At 38.8% G+C, this 18,912-nt stretch overlaps 1 protein-coding gene across 1 annotated transcript in view; it reads left to right on the top strand.

Annotated features, from left to right (window-relative positions):
* Positions 1-18,912, top strand: part of LOC106670715 (Down syndrome cell adhesion molecule-like protein Dscam2) — a 548,059-nt gene that overhangs the window by 508,549 nt on the left and 20,598 nt on the right. The window contains exons 4-17 of the mRNA XM_014401282.2: positions 5,014-5,193; positions 10,621-10,782; positions 10,845-10,994; positions 13,879-13,999; positions 14,088-14,266; positions 15,435-15,704; positions 15,783-15,927; positions 16,034-16,185; positions 16,249-16,359; positions 17,624-17,785; positions 17,846-18,130; positions 18,205-18,324; positions 18,428-18,601; positions 18,679-18,826. Coding sequence (XP_014256768.1) covers positions 5,014-5,193; positions 10,621-10,782; positions 10,845-10,994; positions 13,879-13,999; positions 14,088-14,266; positions 15,435-15,704; positions 15,783-15,927; positions 16,034-16,185; positions 16,249-16,359; positions 17,624-17,785; positions 17,846-18,130; positions 18,205-18,324; positions 18,428-18,601; positions 18,679-18,826 — 2,359 coding nt within the window. The remainder of the gene's footprint in view (positions 1-5,013; positions 5,194-10,620; positions 10,783-10,844; positions 10,995-13,878; positions 14,000-14,087; positions 14,267-15,434; positions 15,705-15,782; positions 15,928-16,033; positions 16,186-16,248; positions 16,360-17,623; positions 17,786-17,845; positions 18,131-18,204; positions 18,325-18,427; positions 18,602-18,678; positions 18,827-18,912) is intronic.

Genomic DNA, 18,912 nt, shown 5'->3' with positions numbered 1-18,912 from the left:
TTTCAACATTTAATTTAATTAATTAATATTTATGAAAGGTATTGGTTGAGATAAAAAAGTTAGCGTCACGAGTGGGATTCGAACCCGCGATCTTCGGCTAGATACGCCGGTGCTCTACCACTTGTGCTATCGTCACTTCGATCCGATCGACCACTTCCCATCTCAACCTCACCTCTCGAATTTTCCCTCTTTTTGCCATTTTTCGAAGTCACGATAGCTCAAGCGGTAGAGTAGCGGCGTATTTAACCGAAGGTCGTGGGTTCGAATCCCGCTCGTGACGCTGACTTTTTTATCTCAACCAATACCTTTCATAAATATTAATTTGAAAAATGTTAATTGGTCAATCGGACCACGAAATCTAATGGATTTCATTTAATTTTTTGAAGCTTTGCAGCTTACATCAATTTTGTACCAAGAGGGTCTTTGCATCTTTTATTTTTTAACCGTTTGTAACCGAAAAATTAAATTTTTAGCAATGAAATACAACTAATTTTCCATTATTCATAGCTGTCATTTGAGAAATTATGTACATGTGATTAATCTTCACTAGTAGAGGCAAGTTATCTGTAAACGCCATATTTATCAGTATTTACAGAACCAAGAAAATCTTACTTGTTTGTGTTTAAAGTTTGTGTTGGTGTGGGTGGTTGGATTGTGCATTTATTAAGTTGTCTGTCCAACACAAAATTTCAGCACTGCGACACACAGACTAAAAACAATCCCACTCAAAACCGAAAAATACAACAAAGAACTACAAACAATAACAAACATTGCAATAAAAAACGGATACAAAACAAACACCATACAGAAACTTCTAAAAAACAAAACAAAACAACGAAACAACGAAACACAAATCAACAACAAATGGACAACATTCACATACACAGGAAAAGAAACCTACAAACTAACAAATCTGTTCAACAAACTCGGACTGAAAACAGCACTAAGGACCAACAATAACACAGGTAAACTACTAAAAAGAAACATAGACACAACTAACCCGCTTGACAACAACGGTGTTTATAGCATCACATGTCAATGCGGATACACTTACATCGGACAGACTGGAAGGAAACTAAGAGATCGATTCAAAGAACATCTTAGATCCTTCAGAGACAATGACGGAAAATCAAATTACGCCACACACTTAATACACTACAACCACGAACCAAACACAATAGAAACAAGCATGACATTAATACACAACGCACAAAAAGGACGAAAACTAAACATACTGGAGAACCTCGAGATATACAAACAAATAACACTTAAAGACGGAAAACTTATAAACGCACAAACAAACTCACAATCACACACCACCTTCACACCACTAAAAACACTCCATAACAAAAAACGAAAACGTTCAGAAGAACAAAACATCGCAACCAACACCAGGAAAAAACAAAAAACCGACAACGCACAAATAATAACTGACAATGAAAATAACCGCCACCAAGACCGACCAACGAGCACGGAGACCACGCCCCCTAACGCAACGCCCCCAGCGACAAGCGACGGACGCAACAATATATAAACCCCACTCAGACTGAATGACAGACAGTTTTTCACTGAAGATGGCGTAATGCCGAAACGCGTTTGAATAACTCAAACAAAAAACCCGCGAGTGAAGACAGACCCAGTAGTGCCCGTGTGCCGGTTCAACATGAGTTCGCCAACCCGCAGACCACCCCATCATCTACTATATATATATCTTTATTTAGTTTTTTGCTGTCCTGTAATTAAAATTCAACAATCCGTTTATGCTTAGTATAAAGATGTGATAAATTAAATCCTTGATTTTGTCTTCCAAAAACTTAAGGAAACGCAACCTTCTCTCATTGGAAGAGTGTCGGAAGGGCTCGATCGGTAGAAAGAGTGGGTGAGTGAAAGGGAGAGAAATAATGCTCGGGGGGGGTAAGTAAACTGTCAACCGCCTCAAATGTCTCCCTTTGCACCCTTGCTAATGACCTGTTTGTTTCAACTTAACTCCCGCCACCCTCCACAGCCTCAGGTCTTAATTGTGAATTCGACTAAAAACTTTTTACTCTAAGATCTATAACTCTGAATTTAACTTAGAATAAACTCAACATTTGCATTCAGGCCCTTATTTGTTTATAGGCGATGTAATGAGGAGAAATCATTACTACGTCTGGGTATTTTTCCGTAGATTTTGTGTAGGGGCCGACCAACAGCTTAGTCATCGCCGGTCCTCTGCGCGTTCTCATTTCTTTTTCTGACCTGTGGCAGTCAGAAATACAGTACAGCTAAGGGCAGTCAAGGTCCTCAGTACTGCTTAGAGACTAGCATGGTTAATAAATAACACTACCCAATTTATATAATATATGGGCAATATGCCACTGTCTTTCAAGTGGAGACTGTGGCTAATGAACAATATGCCTAGGATATTAAAACGCTAGGTACTTTTAACAGAAGAACAGCATTCTACTCGAATAGTAAAGTCGTTTGGGATTACATTATGGCTCTGTCGACATTGGGAGAATCTGGGCACTCAAGGCAAGGGGACAACAAAAAGGCGGATAAATTGTCCAAGGAAAGTACGGAGAAAACACCTATTGACCCTGAATCCTTCTGTGGCCATACTGCCAAAAACGTGGATTCATTAGATAATCGATTAAAAGCACGTCCTCCGCTCAATTGGAATGTAGTTCAGGACAGAAACAAACTAACGCTACTAAGCCAGGACTAGAATGATAGAACTGCTGACTTGATCCTGCAGAATCTGGAGGCATAGCGACTTGGGGTAGCAGAAACATGAAGAAATAGCGGAATATGTCTTCTGGTGAGAAAGCTTATGCAGGCTAAGATTCCGACTCTTTGGATAGGAAAAGCCCGGGCCTGAAGGATAGTTAGAGAGTACTCGAAAAAGCTTTGGGATCAGGTAAAACGTTCATGAGAGCTCTAATCAACAATGGAGATGTACAGTAGACCAATACTGACCGCGGTTCTACTCTAAACTTCGTCTTCTGACTTTTTCGTATTTTTCAAACTGCAGCCATTCGAGCGTTTCGTTTATGTTCGTACACTTTGTTTAAACAAATTCAATTTGGAGTGGCGCCATTGTGCGGGGTGTGCATTAAACCTCAACACGATTGCCATTGACCCAGTTTTTCACCGATTCACCCTCGCTAGTGTCTACTATTAAGGATCCAAGAGAAAAAGGAATTCTCTCCACCTCCCGTCCTCTCACCGCCTGTGGATTTACGTTTATACATTCCTGTGCGAAGAACAAGAAAAGAAGGTGAGCCGTGTGGCGTAAACGAAAAGGGTAGAAATAACTTAAATGTCACTGGATTTACGCTAATTTCATCAGAAAGACGATCTCCGGCGGTACTTACCATTCGTAATGACTTCAAATTTTAACTGCACGTGTTTCCATTATAACAGATGGCTTTTTGGAGGGGGTAAAGAATATTTGCTTGAAAAATCAATCAAACATATAAAACAGGTAATTATTTCACGCCTTTACTTTGTCTAAAGCTGTTGGGAATTACAAATATCAACCAAATATCGCCAAAAAGGATTTTTTTAAATGAAAAAAATTGGAATTTTATCTCAAAAGGTTTTCTCAAAAAAAGGAGCATTAGTGAGGAATGTCTTGGTAACGTGTGGCCCATCTTTCAGAATTAATGACTACTTAATTTCCTAATCGACTTTGTTGACAATTAAATCTTAGGATCTCTTTTAGGATCTTCTAGGAATTTTCTCAGAGGCTTGAAGAGAAACCATTGATAACCAAGATGGCACCCGGCCCACAAAGGCATCAAATTATTAGCTAATATAAATACGAATATTTTGTTTAATTATATTCAATCTAATTTACTTTTGGGGTAGTGACACCCCCAAAGGAACACACAAAAGAACCAGCGAAAATAGGGAGGCCAGGACACTAGGTTAACCCGAGAAATATCCAGTACCGTTGGGTTATGTGAACGAAGTATAGTGAATGTAATTTATTAGCGCAAATGTGGACTTAAACCAATTACCCCGAGGAATATCGAATACTGTGGGGTAGTATAAATGAAGTATGGTGTGAATGTATTTATTAGCGCAAATGTGGACTTAACACCAATTACCCCGAGGAATATCGAGTACTTTGGTGAAGTATGTATGAGTGTGTGAATGAAGGGGCTTATTCCCAATCACCGCAAGGAATATCGAGTACACTCAGATAGTGAAAACGCAATCTGGTGTAAACATTTAATATTTTAGCGCAAATATAGGGCTTATCCCCAAATATCCAGATGAATATCGAGTACTCTGAGTAGCGTGTTTAGTGACTGGGAGTTTTGTGGCCCTGAAAAGGGTGGCTGGAGTACTTTCTTCAGTCCCTCTTGTCGTAGGAAGACGTATGTTGTCGTCTTGAGGTGCTGGTACAAAGACTTTGTTATTGTTCGATGCGTCTCGTACCTTGGCCATCTGCTGTTTTAAAAGAATGATTGTTTTGTCCATACTTGATACGGAAGTAATAGGTGTGAAGAATTCTCCGGGCAGTTTCAATGGTCGTCCGTACAAGGGTGGGCGAGGAGTGAAACTTTTCTTCGTCTGACTTGGCCCATGATCCGTCGTCATTGCGATATGGAAAGGAGGAATGATGGCATAAAACGCATCTGGTCCAATGTAATCTTCCGTCATAAGGTTAGTTGTTACTGGAATCGTCCAGCTCTTTGTTTGCAGATTTCAATTAGTCTTCAGTTAGTTAAAAAGTTGGCGGTCTGAGGGATGTACCTAGTACCTGCCGTTTGGCCCGAGTTAGTCGTTTGTAAGTTATAGTTAAAAAGTTCCAATCTTTTGAGTTATCATTGAATTTACGATATAATTTTGTACCGTAGAATCAGTACAAGTAAGTTTTCTCGATGTCGACTTAGGTAAATATCGATTATAAATCGTGATCATCAGTCCCAAACTCCATCCTCCTTTCCCTTCAGCAGCACTTGCGCAACTTCTACACGTTTGTAATATTATTTTCAACACGGATAATGATTTTTTTTTCAGGTGATGGCAGCCCGGTAACGAAGGTGCCGGATTTGCGCGAGGTACTCAGCAACGGCACTCTAGTCTTTCCGCCCTTCCCTGCTGAGCTTTACAGGCACGATGTCCACAACGTTGTTTATAAGTGTAGAGCAAGCAATCCTTTGGGCATCATTATAAGCAAGGATGTCCATTTACGAGCTGGTAAGATTTCTTGTATTTCTAAATTCTATTATAGATTGTTTAATAACTGAACTTGTTAGATTTTATTTTGCCTTTCAATATTTATCTCTGATGAATATTAAAATGATTCTGAAACTCTGGACCGTCAACAGTGCGTTCCCAAATACTCGGTCGTCCTTAAAAGGACAATGAGGATCTTTAGCGTCCGTACCTCGCTCATGGTCTTACCGGACGTTTTGATTCTCAAGATGAGAGAAGACGCACCTCTGCTCACGACTGAATGTGTGTTACAGCCTCAAGAGTTGGTATAGAAGCTGTTCCAGCCCCGAGGGGGCCAAGACGAACCTCACTCCCCGCTTCCCCATTCCGAGTGGTCGAGTCCGCATTGTGCATCGAACCGTATGCCGCGCGTAAAGGTGGCCATTCACGAGCGCTCCAAGCAGGCCAAACGGAGCGACGCCGTTCCAAAAACCACGTCAATGGCAAAACTGAACCGGCTGTGCCTTAAGGTGGCCATTCACGATCGCTCCAAGCAGGCCAAACGGAGCGACGCCGTTCCAAAAACCACGTCAATGGCAAAACTGAACTGGCGTGCCCGGCTGTGCCGAATATTCGACCGGTCCAAGCTCCATCGCGCCACTCCAAATATCTACGGCGCGACGACGGCATGGCGCGTTCGTGAATGGGAAAATCTGGCGTGGAGGGTGGGGATTTTGGCGCGGTGGCCTGGTCGTGAATGGGAAAACCCTCGTTTTTTTGGCGCAGTCTCCGTCTTTCTGTCACTGAGCAAACATCTCCGTCGTACATTCTCAAAAAGTCAAAAACGTTTATTCTTTATTGGTAATGACATCCAATCGAGATTTTATTGTTGAGGTGATTGAATTGTATGAAAGTTTACCATGTTTATGAAAGTGGTGGACAATGATTATATTACCACGATAGAAATAAAAGAAATTCGATCCTCAACCAGTTGGTCGACGTTTTCAAAACAAAGGATACAAATGCAATGAGAGATGCGGTATTGATAACCCCTAACAATGATCAGAAATCGTAGTAGAGAACTTAAGTTCTTTGTAGTTCATCCCTGTAGCGAGAAATCGTAATGTGGTTGCCAACCTTTCATGTAGTGATGATTTCTCTCATGACTGTCTTTTGTTTTCTAATCAAGGGGGTAACAAGCTGGAGTAAATATAAATAAGACGTTAATCTTTTTTTTGTAAGGTTTTGGTTGAAATGAAAAAATAGTGTCACGAGGGGATTCGAATCCATGGCCTTCGGGTAAATACGCCGCTGCGCTAACCACTTGAGCTATCCTGACTTCGATAGTTCCATCCACTCGGGCACCAACTCCTCATCTCAACCTACAACCTTTCGAATTTTCTCTCTTTTTGCCATTTTTTGGTGTCGGAGAGGATCGAAGTCATGATAGCTCAAGTGGTAGAGCAGTGGCGTATTTACCCGAAGGCCATGGATTCAGATCCCGCTCGTGGCACTAGCTTTTTCATATCAACCAAAACCTTACAAAAAAGATTAAATAATTGAAAGAAGTAATTTGGTCAATAGAACACTAAATATAATGAATAAATAAGACGTTTCATCCATCCTTAAATAGTTCCTCCAATCAGCGGGTTCAAGGTATACCTAAAAGTTCTTTCATCAAATTGATATGGGTATTACGGCTTATGTTCAGGAGCCACTTCTTACGCCATTTTCTCTTCGATTTTTTGCTTATAATTTGTAAATAAACAGAAGAGTAGCACAAGAGATCGTCATCCATTTTTGAGAAGGTAATTCACTGGTTGACGTTCGGAGCGACTGGCTGTGGAGCGGTCGTGAATGCCCCTCAAATTTCAGGCACTCCAAATGGAGCTGTACGGCTTGGCGCGGTTCCATTTGGAGTGATCGTGAATGGCCACCTTAAAGGTGGCTGAAATGCATCAGCCTGGTCTCCCATGCACTCTATCTCCCAGAGTATTGGGGGCTCCTCCAGCGTAAGAACTTCCGGATCCGCTCCGGCCGAGGTTTTGTTTAAAATGGAATTGCTAACCGCCCCCTAGAGGAGACTGCCTTCGATAAAGGACGCCATTCATGTAGGCACCACACCACAATCCGTTCCCATCCGCCACTTCTCACGCATTCGAGGGACTCCGTCAGCGTAGTCTGAGCGCCTCAACGCTAAACGATTCGATGGTTTTTCTCCCGTGAGGCCGGGGTTGTAACGAAGGTCATACGCAAGTGCTTGGGCGGAGGTCACAAATAGAAGAACAACCTCTTCTCTAAGTTCCCACCAGGAGCATCTACTACGAGTCCATTCCCATGTAGCAGGGGCTAGACTTTGGAACATTTCTGTTTCGCGACGATAGCGATTACCTAAAAGACTACTAGACAAAGATCTACACTCTCCCTTAACACCAAAATAAAATATACAACTCAATACAGAAGCCAATGTGAACATACTGCCTATAAATATGGGGATCAACCATAGTTTCATACAACTCATACAATCACGAATCTTTAAATCCATCGTCAACGCCCCATTCTGTTACCAACTTCACCATTCATAACGAACTTATTCCCTTTTTAAATGAAGTTGCAAAATCCAGCTACAAAAAATTCCACACTAACCACAAATGTGATCTCTTCTCAGCAATCATTGAAGTCTAAAAAGACAGTGGCCCCGAGACCTGCAGTCAGGGAGTGCTAGTGATTAAGTGATGATTTCTGATTTAGGAGTACTACCTGCACTGGAAAACTTCTCAACTCGATGTATTTTTTTTTCTTTTTGATCATCCCGTTATCTATATAACGCTTGGCGCAGATTTTTGCTTAAGTTCTAAAAAATTAATAATAATAATAATAAAAGCTTAGTCGGTAACACAACTATAGCCCTAAAAATAACCACAATAAATCCAAAAGAAACCCAGTACTGTCACAATCAAGATAATTTCTGGTAATTTCTGTGACGGAACAATCTGCTGTTCCATACAAAAATCCAGGAAAGAGTCTCTCGTAAAAACCTCTTGAATAGGCGGACCCAATACATGGACTCATACTCGCCTTTATAACCTCAAATTCTTGAATTTGAAGCAGAAAGGCTCAATCCGCCCTGGACAGGTGAATTAGGAGAGCGGAGAACTGCAGGAGGGCCAAACGGGGTAAAGTCACTTGGCAAGTTACTGAGTGGTGGAAAAGTCAAAATTCAAAATTAAGCGGCAATCGCTGAAGCGTTCGTATTTTTTTTTCTTTTTGGCCAAATCAGAAAACTATAGCACCGTTTCTCAAAAGCGTTTTCCTTGATTTTTCAATACAAATTTCAGAAATAATGGATATTCTATTATTGTAAATAAATATTATTGTTTCCAATCCTATTTAATATTTGGTGTTCTTTTAAAACCACCAAGCAGGGAGTAAGTAAAAAAAAATGAGACGCATACATAAAGCATGAAATATTTTATTTATATTTTTGTTCCTTTTTAAACTAACATTCCTTATTACATTTAATTTTGTTAAAATGCCATGGGACACGTAACGAGCATGTAAAAACATGAACTGGAAAATTTGAGAACTAACAATTATTCGATAATTCATTTTGTTTAAATTTATACTTGCAATTTTTAAAAAAATTTATATATTTATTTAAAATAATGTAAGCAGAAAACAAACATCTTAGTTTATTAAATCTACAGGATTTTCACTAAATAAAAGTCAGTGAGTTAACAACAAGATCACATTTCCACCCTTGCCACGTTTCTCTTCGTGAGCTTCTGACGAACGAGGATAAAAGAACAAAAGTAGATTACTACAGATGAAGTCACAGGAAGGTAGAATCCGCTCAAAGAATTTCACCTGAGAGCAATGTGAAACTTGAGTGAGAAGTGTAAATTTATTTCCTAAAAAAAAAGCTTCTGCCTTTCGGATTCCACCGCGGAGATACGTTGTTCTTCTTACAAATATTTTGAGAGAAAAAACTAATATAAGTTGTAGTTTTCACTGCAATTAGAAAGTGAGTTTTAGTGTGGCCAGGTGATCCAGGTTGAGTATAACGGATTTTGTTAGCGTGTACTTAAAACTCTTATGAAGTTGTGTTTTTTAAAAATGGCACCCTTCCAGAGTTTGATCCAACTGGATCCCTAACCATCCCTAACACAAGGCCTTCTGCACCTCGACCTGAGTCTATTTTGTCTATTGTGCTCTTCTTTTTTTATAATTCACTGGCCAGCTTCAGGTTGTTAACCTCCACATCCCTTGCCAGTAACTCCTTAGTGTAGGATCTTCCTTGCGGCTTTTCTAGTTGCAAGAATCTGCACCTACATAGGCCCTGAGAAATGCCTGTGATGTTTCGTAGCATTGAGATGATGAATCGAGGCCGGGACCGTGTGTGTGCCGTTGGTAGTGGTCCATGACCGAGGGAACTGTTGGCTGAGGTCCGGGGGCCGTGAGTCGGTTGACTCTGCAGCGGTTGAAGGGACTCGGGTGCAGCAGTTAGCTGAGTGCAGCAGTTGGCCAGTGTAGCCAAGTCGGCCGTGTTGAGAAGGCGAGATCCAGGCTAATGCTGCGACTACCCTTGCTGTCGTCGTTGTCGTTGTCGATGTTCCATTAGTGATTGGGGAGAGCTCGTCGGATATAGTATTCTCGAGGTATGAAGTGAGATCTCGTCGGGGAGACCACTCAGTCGGGGAAGTCAGTGGAGCAGTGCCCCTGCTTATATACGAAAGGGTTCTACTCTGATTGGCTACAGAGTGAAGGGCAAGATCATTCCATAACCGGTAATGGCACCTAGCGGGTACCTTGGTAACTACAGATGGCCAGCACATAATACTTCGTAGATATCTGGTCTTGTATTTCTTCCGATGTTCCGATTTTTGGAGGAAACAAGGATGTTTAATTGTATGTAGTATTGATAGCCTTGTGTCCCATGGTGAGTTCTGCGAATGAATGTATTTATTGGCGTGAATGTGTAGTTTTTAGTATTAGAAATATCGACCACTTTTTCATTCATGAACATAGATCATGGTATGGTCTTGAAAATAAAAGCAAATTAAGTTGTTTCTGTCAAGCTTTCGACCTATAAGGTCATCATCAGGGCAAACAATCTTCAATATGTCTACAGTTGACATAATTAAATTAAGGGGATCTCAAATTTCCTTGAAGGCCGACTTAGTCCCAACATTGCAAAGGACTGTAATAATATATTGATTGTTCTTTCCTTGATCCAGAGTGTTCGTGAATGTGTAATGTGAGAGGGCCGATTGCGGAATGTTGAGTACATCGACCCTCAATTAGAGTTCTCACATAATGTGTGAAGAGAGTAATGGAGGAAAATCAAGTGCTATAATGATATGATTTGGATCGGATTAGGGACCTTTAAACGGACAAAGCTTTCTTTATTTGTACATGACTATGATGTTTATTTAAAATTGTCGTTTATGTTCTTTTTTTGTTTTTCAGTTGTCAAACAGAAGTACGAAGTCCAAGTTTCTGATGAGTACGTCATAAGCGGAAACACCGCTGTTCTCAGATGTCAAGTGCCAAGCTACGCAGCCGAATTTACCATAGTCACTTCTTGGATACAAGAAGGAGTCATAAACATTTATCCAAACACGGATACCGGTACTGCCAAAGAAATCTAAATAGGGTAATTGTTTTTAAACAGCATTTAAATATTGTTTCAGGAGGAAAATTCGCCGTCATGAGCAACGGGGATTTGTACGTGTACAGGACCAGCCAAAGTGACGGTTACAAGACTTATGGATGCAGAACAGTCCACAAATTGACCGGAGACGTACGAGCAAGTTCCTACCCTGGTAGAATTATTATCACTGGTGTGTATAATATTCGTATATTTTAAGGAAAAAAATCAAAAAGCCAAACAATCTAGTCAAGTTAAAACTAAATATTCCAATTTAATTATCTTTGCATGTTGTACAATCTCAGGTTGGTATTAGATCGTTTAGATAGACTCCCAGACATACTAGAACAATTATAAATCCTTTAGAAACTGCTTATAATAAAAATATAACATTAAATTTAATTAATTAATATAACAATTAAGCAGGCACTAAAATAAATGAAATCAGCTCATTGCTTGTTTGTTATTTTTTCATTTTTTATTTATTTTTTCATTTTTTATTTATTTTTTATTCTTTATTATTTTTTTATGAATTCTGAAATCAGAATGAGGTTTCTCAAAGCAAAACTCGATATCACTCAATACACTAACTATACAATTAATCAAAGGTAGGGGTCAATGGGGTAGTCAATATTCTGCCATTAAACCTCTCACACTAATAAATACTTTCAATTACTCCAACCATTTAACACAAAAAAATATTGATTATCTGCACCAGCTGAGTGTCCCTTGAACTGACAATACTGTCATTCTACACGTCTAATTGAATTAAAACTTTCCTATTGTTCAAAGTCTGTTTCTCCATTTTTTCCGAAATATTTCATTTTTCAGGTTGCTTCAACGTTTCACAACTTTATTCCTTTAAGTCTAACGTATCTCGTAAAATGTTAATCCTACTCTAAATTGGATTTCACCGTTGATGATGATGATGAGGAGGACGAGGAGGATACTAGGAAGCGGGGTTTGTGCTCCCCCAGGCACTGCAGCCTTCTGGCTTCTGGCTATTGTATCTTGCTAGTTCCCTGGTTCAGCGGAATCGACTCAATCCTTCTTCTCAGAAGTCATTGATTGTTGTTGGTACTATTTCATTCCCTAGGTTTTTTTCTGTACGTTATCTCTTCATTGAGCCATTACTTTGCATTCGAAGATGATATGGGTGGCTGTTTCCTCCTCCTCATTGCATAATCTGCAGATGGGATCATCGTTATATATGTCCATGTTGTGTAGATGTTTTGCCAGATGCCATGACCGGTTAATAGTTCTATCACTCCCCTGAATATGGCTCTTTCCAACTGCAGCAATGCTTTTGCCAGTCTTGATGAAGGTTGTTTTAGCATAAGTTTACTTTGTCTAGCGCCGCTAGAGTTTATCCACTTCTCCTTTTGTTTTATTTAGAATCATTCGGTGATAAAGGATTCTGTATTTGTTTTTTGTTAGCGCAAGTAAAGATTCGGGCCTATGAATGGTCTTGTAGATCTGGCCAGTGTGTCTGCTTTTTCGTTACCCAAAATTCTTTTGCGCCCTGGCACCCAAGACATCATCAGGTCGTTGTATTTCCCCTGGTTTTGGAGATTTTGGATGCATTCACTGACTAAGGCACTCTCAACACGACACGCAAGGATGGCACAATTACACAGAAGACAAACACTTTGAGCCCTGAAGATGATCTCAATAAAAGATCGAAACGTTGGCACGAAGAAAATGTTTTTCTGAAACCTACATCACACTCGACCGCATCTCACGATATCTGAATAACTATCACTGACTAATTTTGATGTGATTTTTTTACTCACAAATGCTTTAATAGTTGCTTAGCTATCAGATCTTATGAGGATTTTTTTGCTAGTGTATCCTCTTTTAAGATTTTCTTGGGCACCAGCATTGATGGCATGTATTTCTGCTTGAAAACCGACGTGTACTGCCCTAATGAGTTTGAATGTTCATATTTTGGGTTTGTACAGAAAACAACTGATACGGTTCTTTCATTTGTTTTGGAGCCATCTGTATACCATATCATTATATCTGATACTCTCCTGAGTTCTTCCTCTCCTTTATAGTCCGTTGAGACTTTATAGGATGTTGTAAATAATGTTTTCGGAATCGTATAGTCAGTCCCCATTTCCAAGAATGAGTGTCTGATTTTGTACATTATGGTTGTATGCCTCTCCTTCTGCCAATATTTCCAGTGCAGGTAGGTTTTGCAGAGCTTCTAATGCATTTGTAGGGGTTGTTCTTATTGCCCCTGTGATACATAGGGTTGCTAGTCTTTGTATGTTTCCTAATGTTTGGGTAGCTACTTTTTGTTGAGCTTTGTTCCAACAGATTAATGATCCATAGGTTATTTTTGGTCTTATTACTGCCGTGTATAGCTAATAGCCAGGTTTTAATCCCCAAGATTTGCCTAGGTTTCTTCTTGTGGTCATTACCAATATTTTACTTTTTGTTGTAATATGCTGCAGGTGAGGGTTCCAGGTTAGCTTTTTGTCAAAGATTATTCCTAGGTATTTAACCTCATTTTTTAATTGCAGCATTTCATTGCAGAAGTATAGGCCTTGAATTTCCATGTTTCTTTTCTTGATGAAAGCAATTAGGGTAGTTTTTGAGGGGTTTGCTTTAAGTCCTTATTGATTCTCTCTACATGAGTCAATGGACGACACCTCACATCAAGTGGTACACATCAAGCAACCTTTCTCTATACACCTGATATAGGCGAAAGTAAGTTTCTATGTCAACCGTGTACGCCCTATTCTGAGTCAAATTCACTGTGGGCATAAAGTTTACAGTTTATTACAATTATTCTGAATTTTCACATAATTTTCTCTACATTTAAAATATTCCATATGTATTTAGCGGTCATATTAATTATTTCAATTAATTATTCTTTTTATCTAAGGTCTTGGTTGAGATGAAAAAGCTAGTGTCATGACCTTTTTCATCTCAACCGAAACCTTAGATAAAAAGAATAATTAATTAAAATTTAAAATAATGTTAAGCGTTATAGAATTAAACAAGCAAAAACCATAAAATATTACTCTTAAGTGTTATTTTAGTGTAGTGATTTTACGGATTTGTTTCAGAGCCTAAAGGTGCTGTACAGCCAAGAATTAGAGTAGAAAAACACAGCAGAAAACAAGTCAAGTATGGTGAGGATATCATTTTACCCTGTTTGGCTCAGGGTTATCCAATTCCTACATATCGGTAAATTTTTTTCCACAGAATATTATTTCTGCTATCACAAAGTTGATGCTGATGGGATATTAATAACTTGTTTCCATTTGTTTATTAGATGGTTTAGAGAAGAAAGTGAAAAACTGATGCCAGTTATCGGAAATGAACGAATTCACGTCAACCCATCTGGTTTGCTGTACATTACAAAATCCCGGATAGAAGATAAAGGAAAATATATTTGTAAAATAAACAATACAGTTGGTGAAGAAGTAGCACAAGTGACATTATCTGTGACAGGCATGTACATTAAATGTATGACAATAGAAACAGGGGGGAGATTCGGTGTTAGGGGGATAAACTCCATTCACGCTAATAAATTACTTTCACTCTCCAGACAAAACACACTCTTACCCCAGAGCCCTCGAATTCCTCAGGGCGGGTTTAAACCCTCCTTTCACGTTAATAGATAACAATTAATTAAGGTTTTTAGTTGAGATGAAACAAAGTTTATGGCACGAGAGGGATTCGAACCCACGACCTTCGGCTAGATACGCCGCTGCTCTGCCACTGAGCTATCGTGGACCTCGATCCACTCGGACAACAACTCCCCATCTCAACCCCACCTCATGAGTTTTCTCTCCTTTTGCCATTTTCAAATGTCGTGTAATCGGTTTGGATTCTCGACGACAATTGAAATGACGACGGAGAACTTTAGTGAAGTGTACTTCATTTTTAAATCATTAATTCACTACTTTCGTGGTCAGCTTGACCAATTAATACATGACAATTAATTAAGGTTTTTAGATGAAACAAAGTTTATGGCACGAGAGGGATTCGAACCCACGACCTTCGGCTAGATACGCCGCTGCTCTGCCACTGAGCTATCGTGGACCTCGATCCACTCGGACATCAACTCCCCATCTCAACCCCACCTTATGAGTTTTCCTTATGAGTGAAACAGCAATCCGTGCCCACTGCATTGCTGTAATACCATGCATAGGTCAGCAGAAGCTCCATACTCATCCTGCATGCTTCTAGTTTACTGCATTGTAAAATATGCTCAACACTCAATCTTTCCATACATAATGGGCACCGACGCTGTCTCTTTCCCACCAGCAAGTGCCCATGTGTAAGACTTATGCTTAATTTGGCAAGTATGGCTCTTTCCCTTCTCGTGGACCAGGGACCAATGCCAGTTTTTATCTGCCATAATTTGGCAGAAGTCTGTCTGTATCCAGTAATTTTCCCATTTATCTTTTAAGTAATCAGTTTGATGTGAAAAATTTACACACAAATTTTTGTTGAACTATTAATTATTTCTATAGATGAAAATATGTTTTTTTAGGCCTTATTATTTGAAGGGTTTTTTCAAAATTTTGTTTCTGCTATATCTATATTATACTGTTTATGCATAATATAGAGGAAAATATTGAAGAACACCTTTTATATTATTGACTTATTCCAGCTCCTTTATCAGTCCACATCCATCCACAAACTCAAGTAGTGGATGTAGGCAAAGAGGCGCTTCTTCAGTGTACACCCAACGGATTTCCAGTAACCAGAGTTTTCTGGTTTCACAATGGCCAGCCTCTAACCACGGATTCCAAATACAAAGTTTCTACAAATCAACTTTTAAATATTTCATCCATATCAAAAGATGACCAAGGCATGTATCAATGTTTCGTATCAAATGACTGGGACATGGCACAAGCTGTCGCAGAATTACAGTTAGGAGGTGAAGTTTTATATTTACATTATTGACTGTTAAAAGGAAAGAGGAAATTCTTATCCTACTTATTCCAAACTGTTTTAGATGCTAGTCCTGAATTGACATACTCATTCTCAGAACAAACATTACAGCCTGGGCCTCCGATCTCTTTAAAATGTGTGGCGACTGGGAACCCACCGCCCCAGTTTACCTGGTTACTCGATGGTTTTCCCATCCCGGATTCAACCAGGTATCTTGGTATCTTTGATTTATTTTTGACTTCAGACCAATTTTTTTAAAATAAAAAGTTAGGAATAAATAAAATTCTAAATATTTCTACCGGTATATTTGTTTAGGTTTCTTGTCGGCCAGTATGTCACAATTCATGATGATGTTGTGAGTCATGTCAATATTTCGAGTGTAAAAGTTGAAGATGGTGGAGAGTATTCTTGCATCGCCAAGAACACAGTGACAGAAATTTTACACAGTGCAAGGATTAACATTTACGGTAATGAATTCAAGACAGAAAATTTATATAAACTAAAAATTAATTTATTCAAAATTGTTTTAGGTCCACCTTTTATCAGGGTTATGCCCAAATTAACCGCTGTTGCTGGAAGTGATTTAATAATCAAGTGTCCGGTAGCTGGATATCCAATAGAGACGATTACTTGGGAACGGGGTAAAGATATGTAATATACTTGTAACCAGGTTGTATAGTTGAATTGGATTGGTTAAAGTCATGACAATCCTACGTTTTTGTATTTCAAGGAAGATTTTAACAAATCTCTGAGATACTTTTTTAAAAAAGCTTGTTAAATATTCCAAACGTTCTGTCTGTATTTTATATATTTACTCTATCCAAAAGATCTCTTGAACAAATGAAAAATTACATACAAAATTATTGTACAAATATTTAAGGCCTGGCAAGACAGAAAGTGACAAAGGCAGTCTCTTTCCCTTTTTTTACCCACAAATGCCATACCTAAGGGACAACCCCTTACCAGCGGACCACAGCTACTAAATTAGAAGAAGAAGAAGAAGGAAAATAACTTTATTCTGGGACTGGTGTCCCCTAAGAATAATTTACATGAAATAAATAAAGGAAGTTCCTTCTATGAAGTTAAAAGTAAAAAAAAANGGAGATTTGCTACTAAATTAGTTCCTATGGTATGCAAATGTAGGGGATCTTACTGTACTTAACAGCTTCCTCCAGCCATGAGTTGTCTATCCAAACTGTAAGAAAGTCCTGGATCTGCTTCCTATGCATCTAGTAGCCAATCTCTAAAGTTCCATCCAAGTTTACCATTGTTGGCTCCTTTCCATCTTTTAGCTGTCAAATTGCAATCCGACTTTGGAGGACAATGTCGATTGGTGGAGCGGAAGCAAGGACATGGAGGGTAAGAGTAGCTGTGTATAAGCTTTTGTTGTTCTCAGGAGTGCTACCCTTTGACTCTGCTCAAGGATGCTTCTATTCCTGCTTTGCAATTTTGTTCCCCAGGGTGCTCCTCTGTATGCTTTTGTAAGTGATGGAGAGCTCTCTTGGACTCAGCAACCAAGATTAAAGATTAAAAAATAGTTAAATATTTTAATAATTATACAGTGCTATTATCAAAATTTTTCTTAGTGCTTATTGCACCCAACCTCGTCTTTCCTTTTTCTTTGAATTTTGCAATACTAATAGCAGAAGTGGTTCATCGTATGAACTCGTACTGGCCAAAAACTCACTATACTCTTTAAGAAAATTATTAGACTTGGTCGCTGACTCAGCCCATTGTTTTCTATGTGACTTTCTGTCTGGCCAGGACTTATTCTTAGGTAAACATTTGGAGTACATATATAAAAGAGAATGAATATTTTAAGCAGAACACAAGTAAATTGTAATTTTTAAATAATACAAATCAGAAAATTGACAGTGATGCGATATTGAAGGGAGATTGTTTTAGATGGAACTATCTTACCAACGAATCGACGACAACGAGTGTACCCAAATGGAACGTTAATTATTGAGCAAGCACAAAAAGGAACGGACGGTGGGACATACACATGTCAAGCTCAAAGCAGGCAAAAACATATTGCACGACGTGATGTTGAAGTTCAAGTGATACGTATGTACCCTTTAATCTAGGGCCATTGCACTAAAATGTTCAATTATCATTTTGTTTTAGTACCACCGAAAATTCTTCCTATTCAAGCAATGACAAATTTATTAAGGGAAGGGATGAGAGCAGCTATTTCTTGTCAAGTTATTGAAGGAGATTTGCCGTTTACGTTTAAATGGCAGCGTAACGGCAGAGATGACATTGGGTCTGGGACAATAATAAGAAGATTAGACGAGTATTCAACTGCATTAGTTATCGAAAAAATTGCAGCAACGCACAGTGCTAATTACACGTGTATTGTAGAAAATAAAGCTGGATCTGAGAGTTTCACAGTTCCACTTACTGTTAATGGTAACTACTTCACCATCGACTTTCTCTAAAGCTGAAATGTTTTATTAAACTAAAACATTAATTTTTTTCGTTAGTTCCTCCACGGTGGACAATTGAACCATCTGACACAAATGTAATTTTGGGTTATGACATCACTTTAGACTGCCAAGCAGATGGATATCCTCAGCCGGCAATTATTTGGCGCAAAGCTGTGGGTAAGTTTGAATCAAAATATTAAATTTTAGTTGTTAAAAAAGATAATGCATGTTAAAAGAAAAATACACAAATATTCAATTTGGTATGTGCTAAATCTTGTAGGAGATCATCCAGGAGAATACAAAGACTTTCTTTATGAACCAAATATAAATTTTTATAGAAATGGTTCATTGGAGTTTTCACACATAAGCAAGGAGAGCGAAGGTCATTACTTATGTGAAGCAAAGAATGGTATTGCGAATGGAGTAAGCAAAGTAATATTTCTTAAAGTAAACTGTAAGTTCATATGACAACTATTGGAAAATTGGCTATTGATCAGTTCAAAACTGTATACTGAATTGCAAATATTCCAGCGCCTGCGAATTTCCCACAAAAGTCTAAACAGATTCATGTGGAAAAAGGAGGTCAAGCACATATACAGTGCACCGCACTCGGTGACAATCCAATACAAATTATGTGGAAAGTTGGCCCTCAAAAAGTTGGAGAGGATTTTGATCCAAGGTGATAATACAATTTTATTTATGATAATAACTTTATGTCTTCCAAAAAGAAAAACCCAGGATATGACCCAATCACTCCTATCATCC

The sequence above is a fragment of the Cimex lectularius genome, unplaced genomic scaffold (assembly GCF_000648675.2).
Source record: "Cimex lectularius strain Harlan isolate CLEC.00 unplaced genomic scaffold, Clec_2.1 scaffold107, whole genome shotgun sequence".
Classification (NCBI taxonomy): Eukaryota; Metazoa; Arthropoda; class Insecta; order Hemiptera; family Cimicidae; genus Cimex; species Cimex lectularius.
The sequence above is the reverse complement of the archived record's forward strand: the minus strand, read 5'-3'. Positions and strand labels throughout refer to the sequence as shown.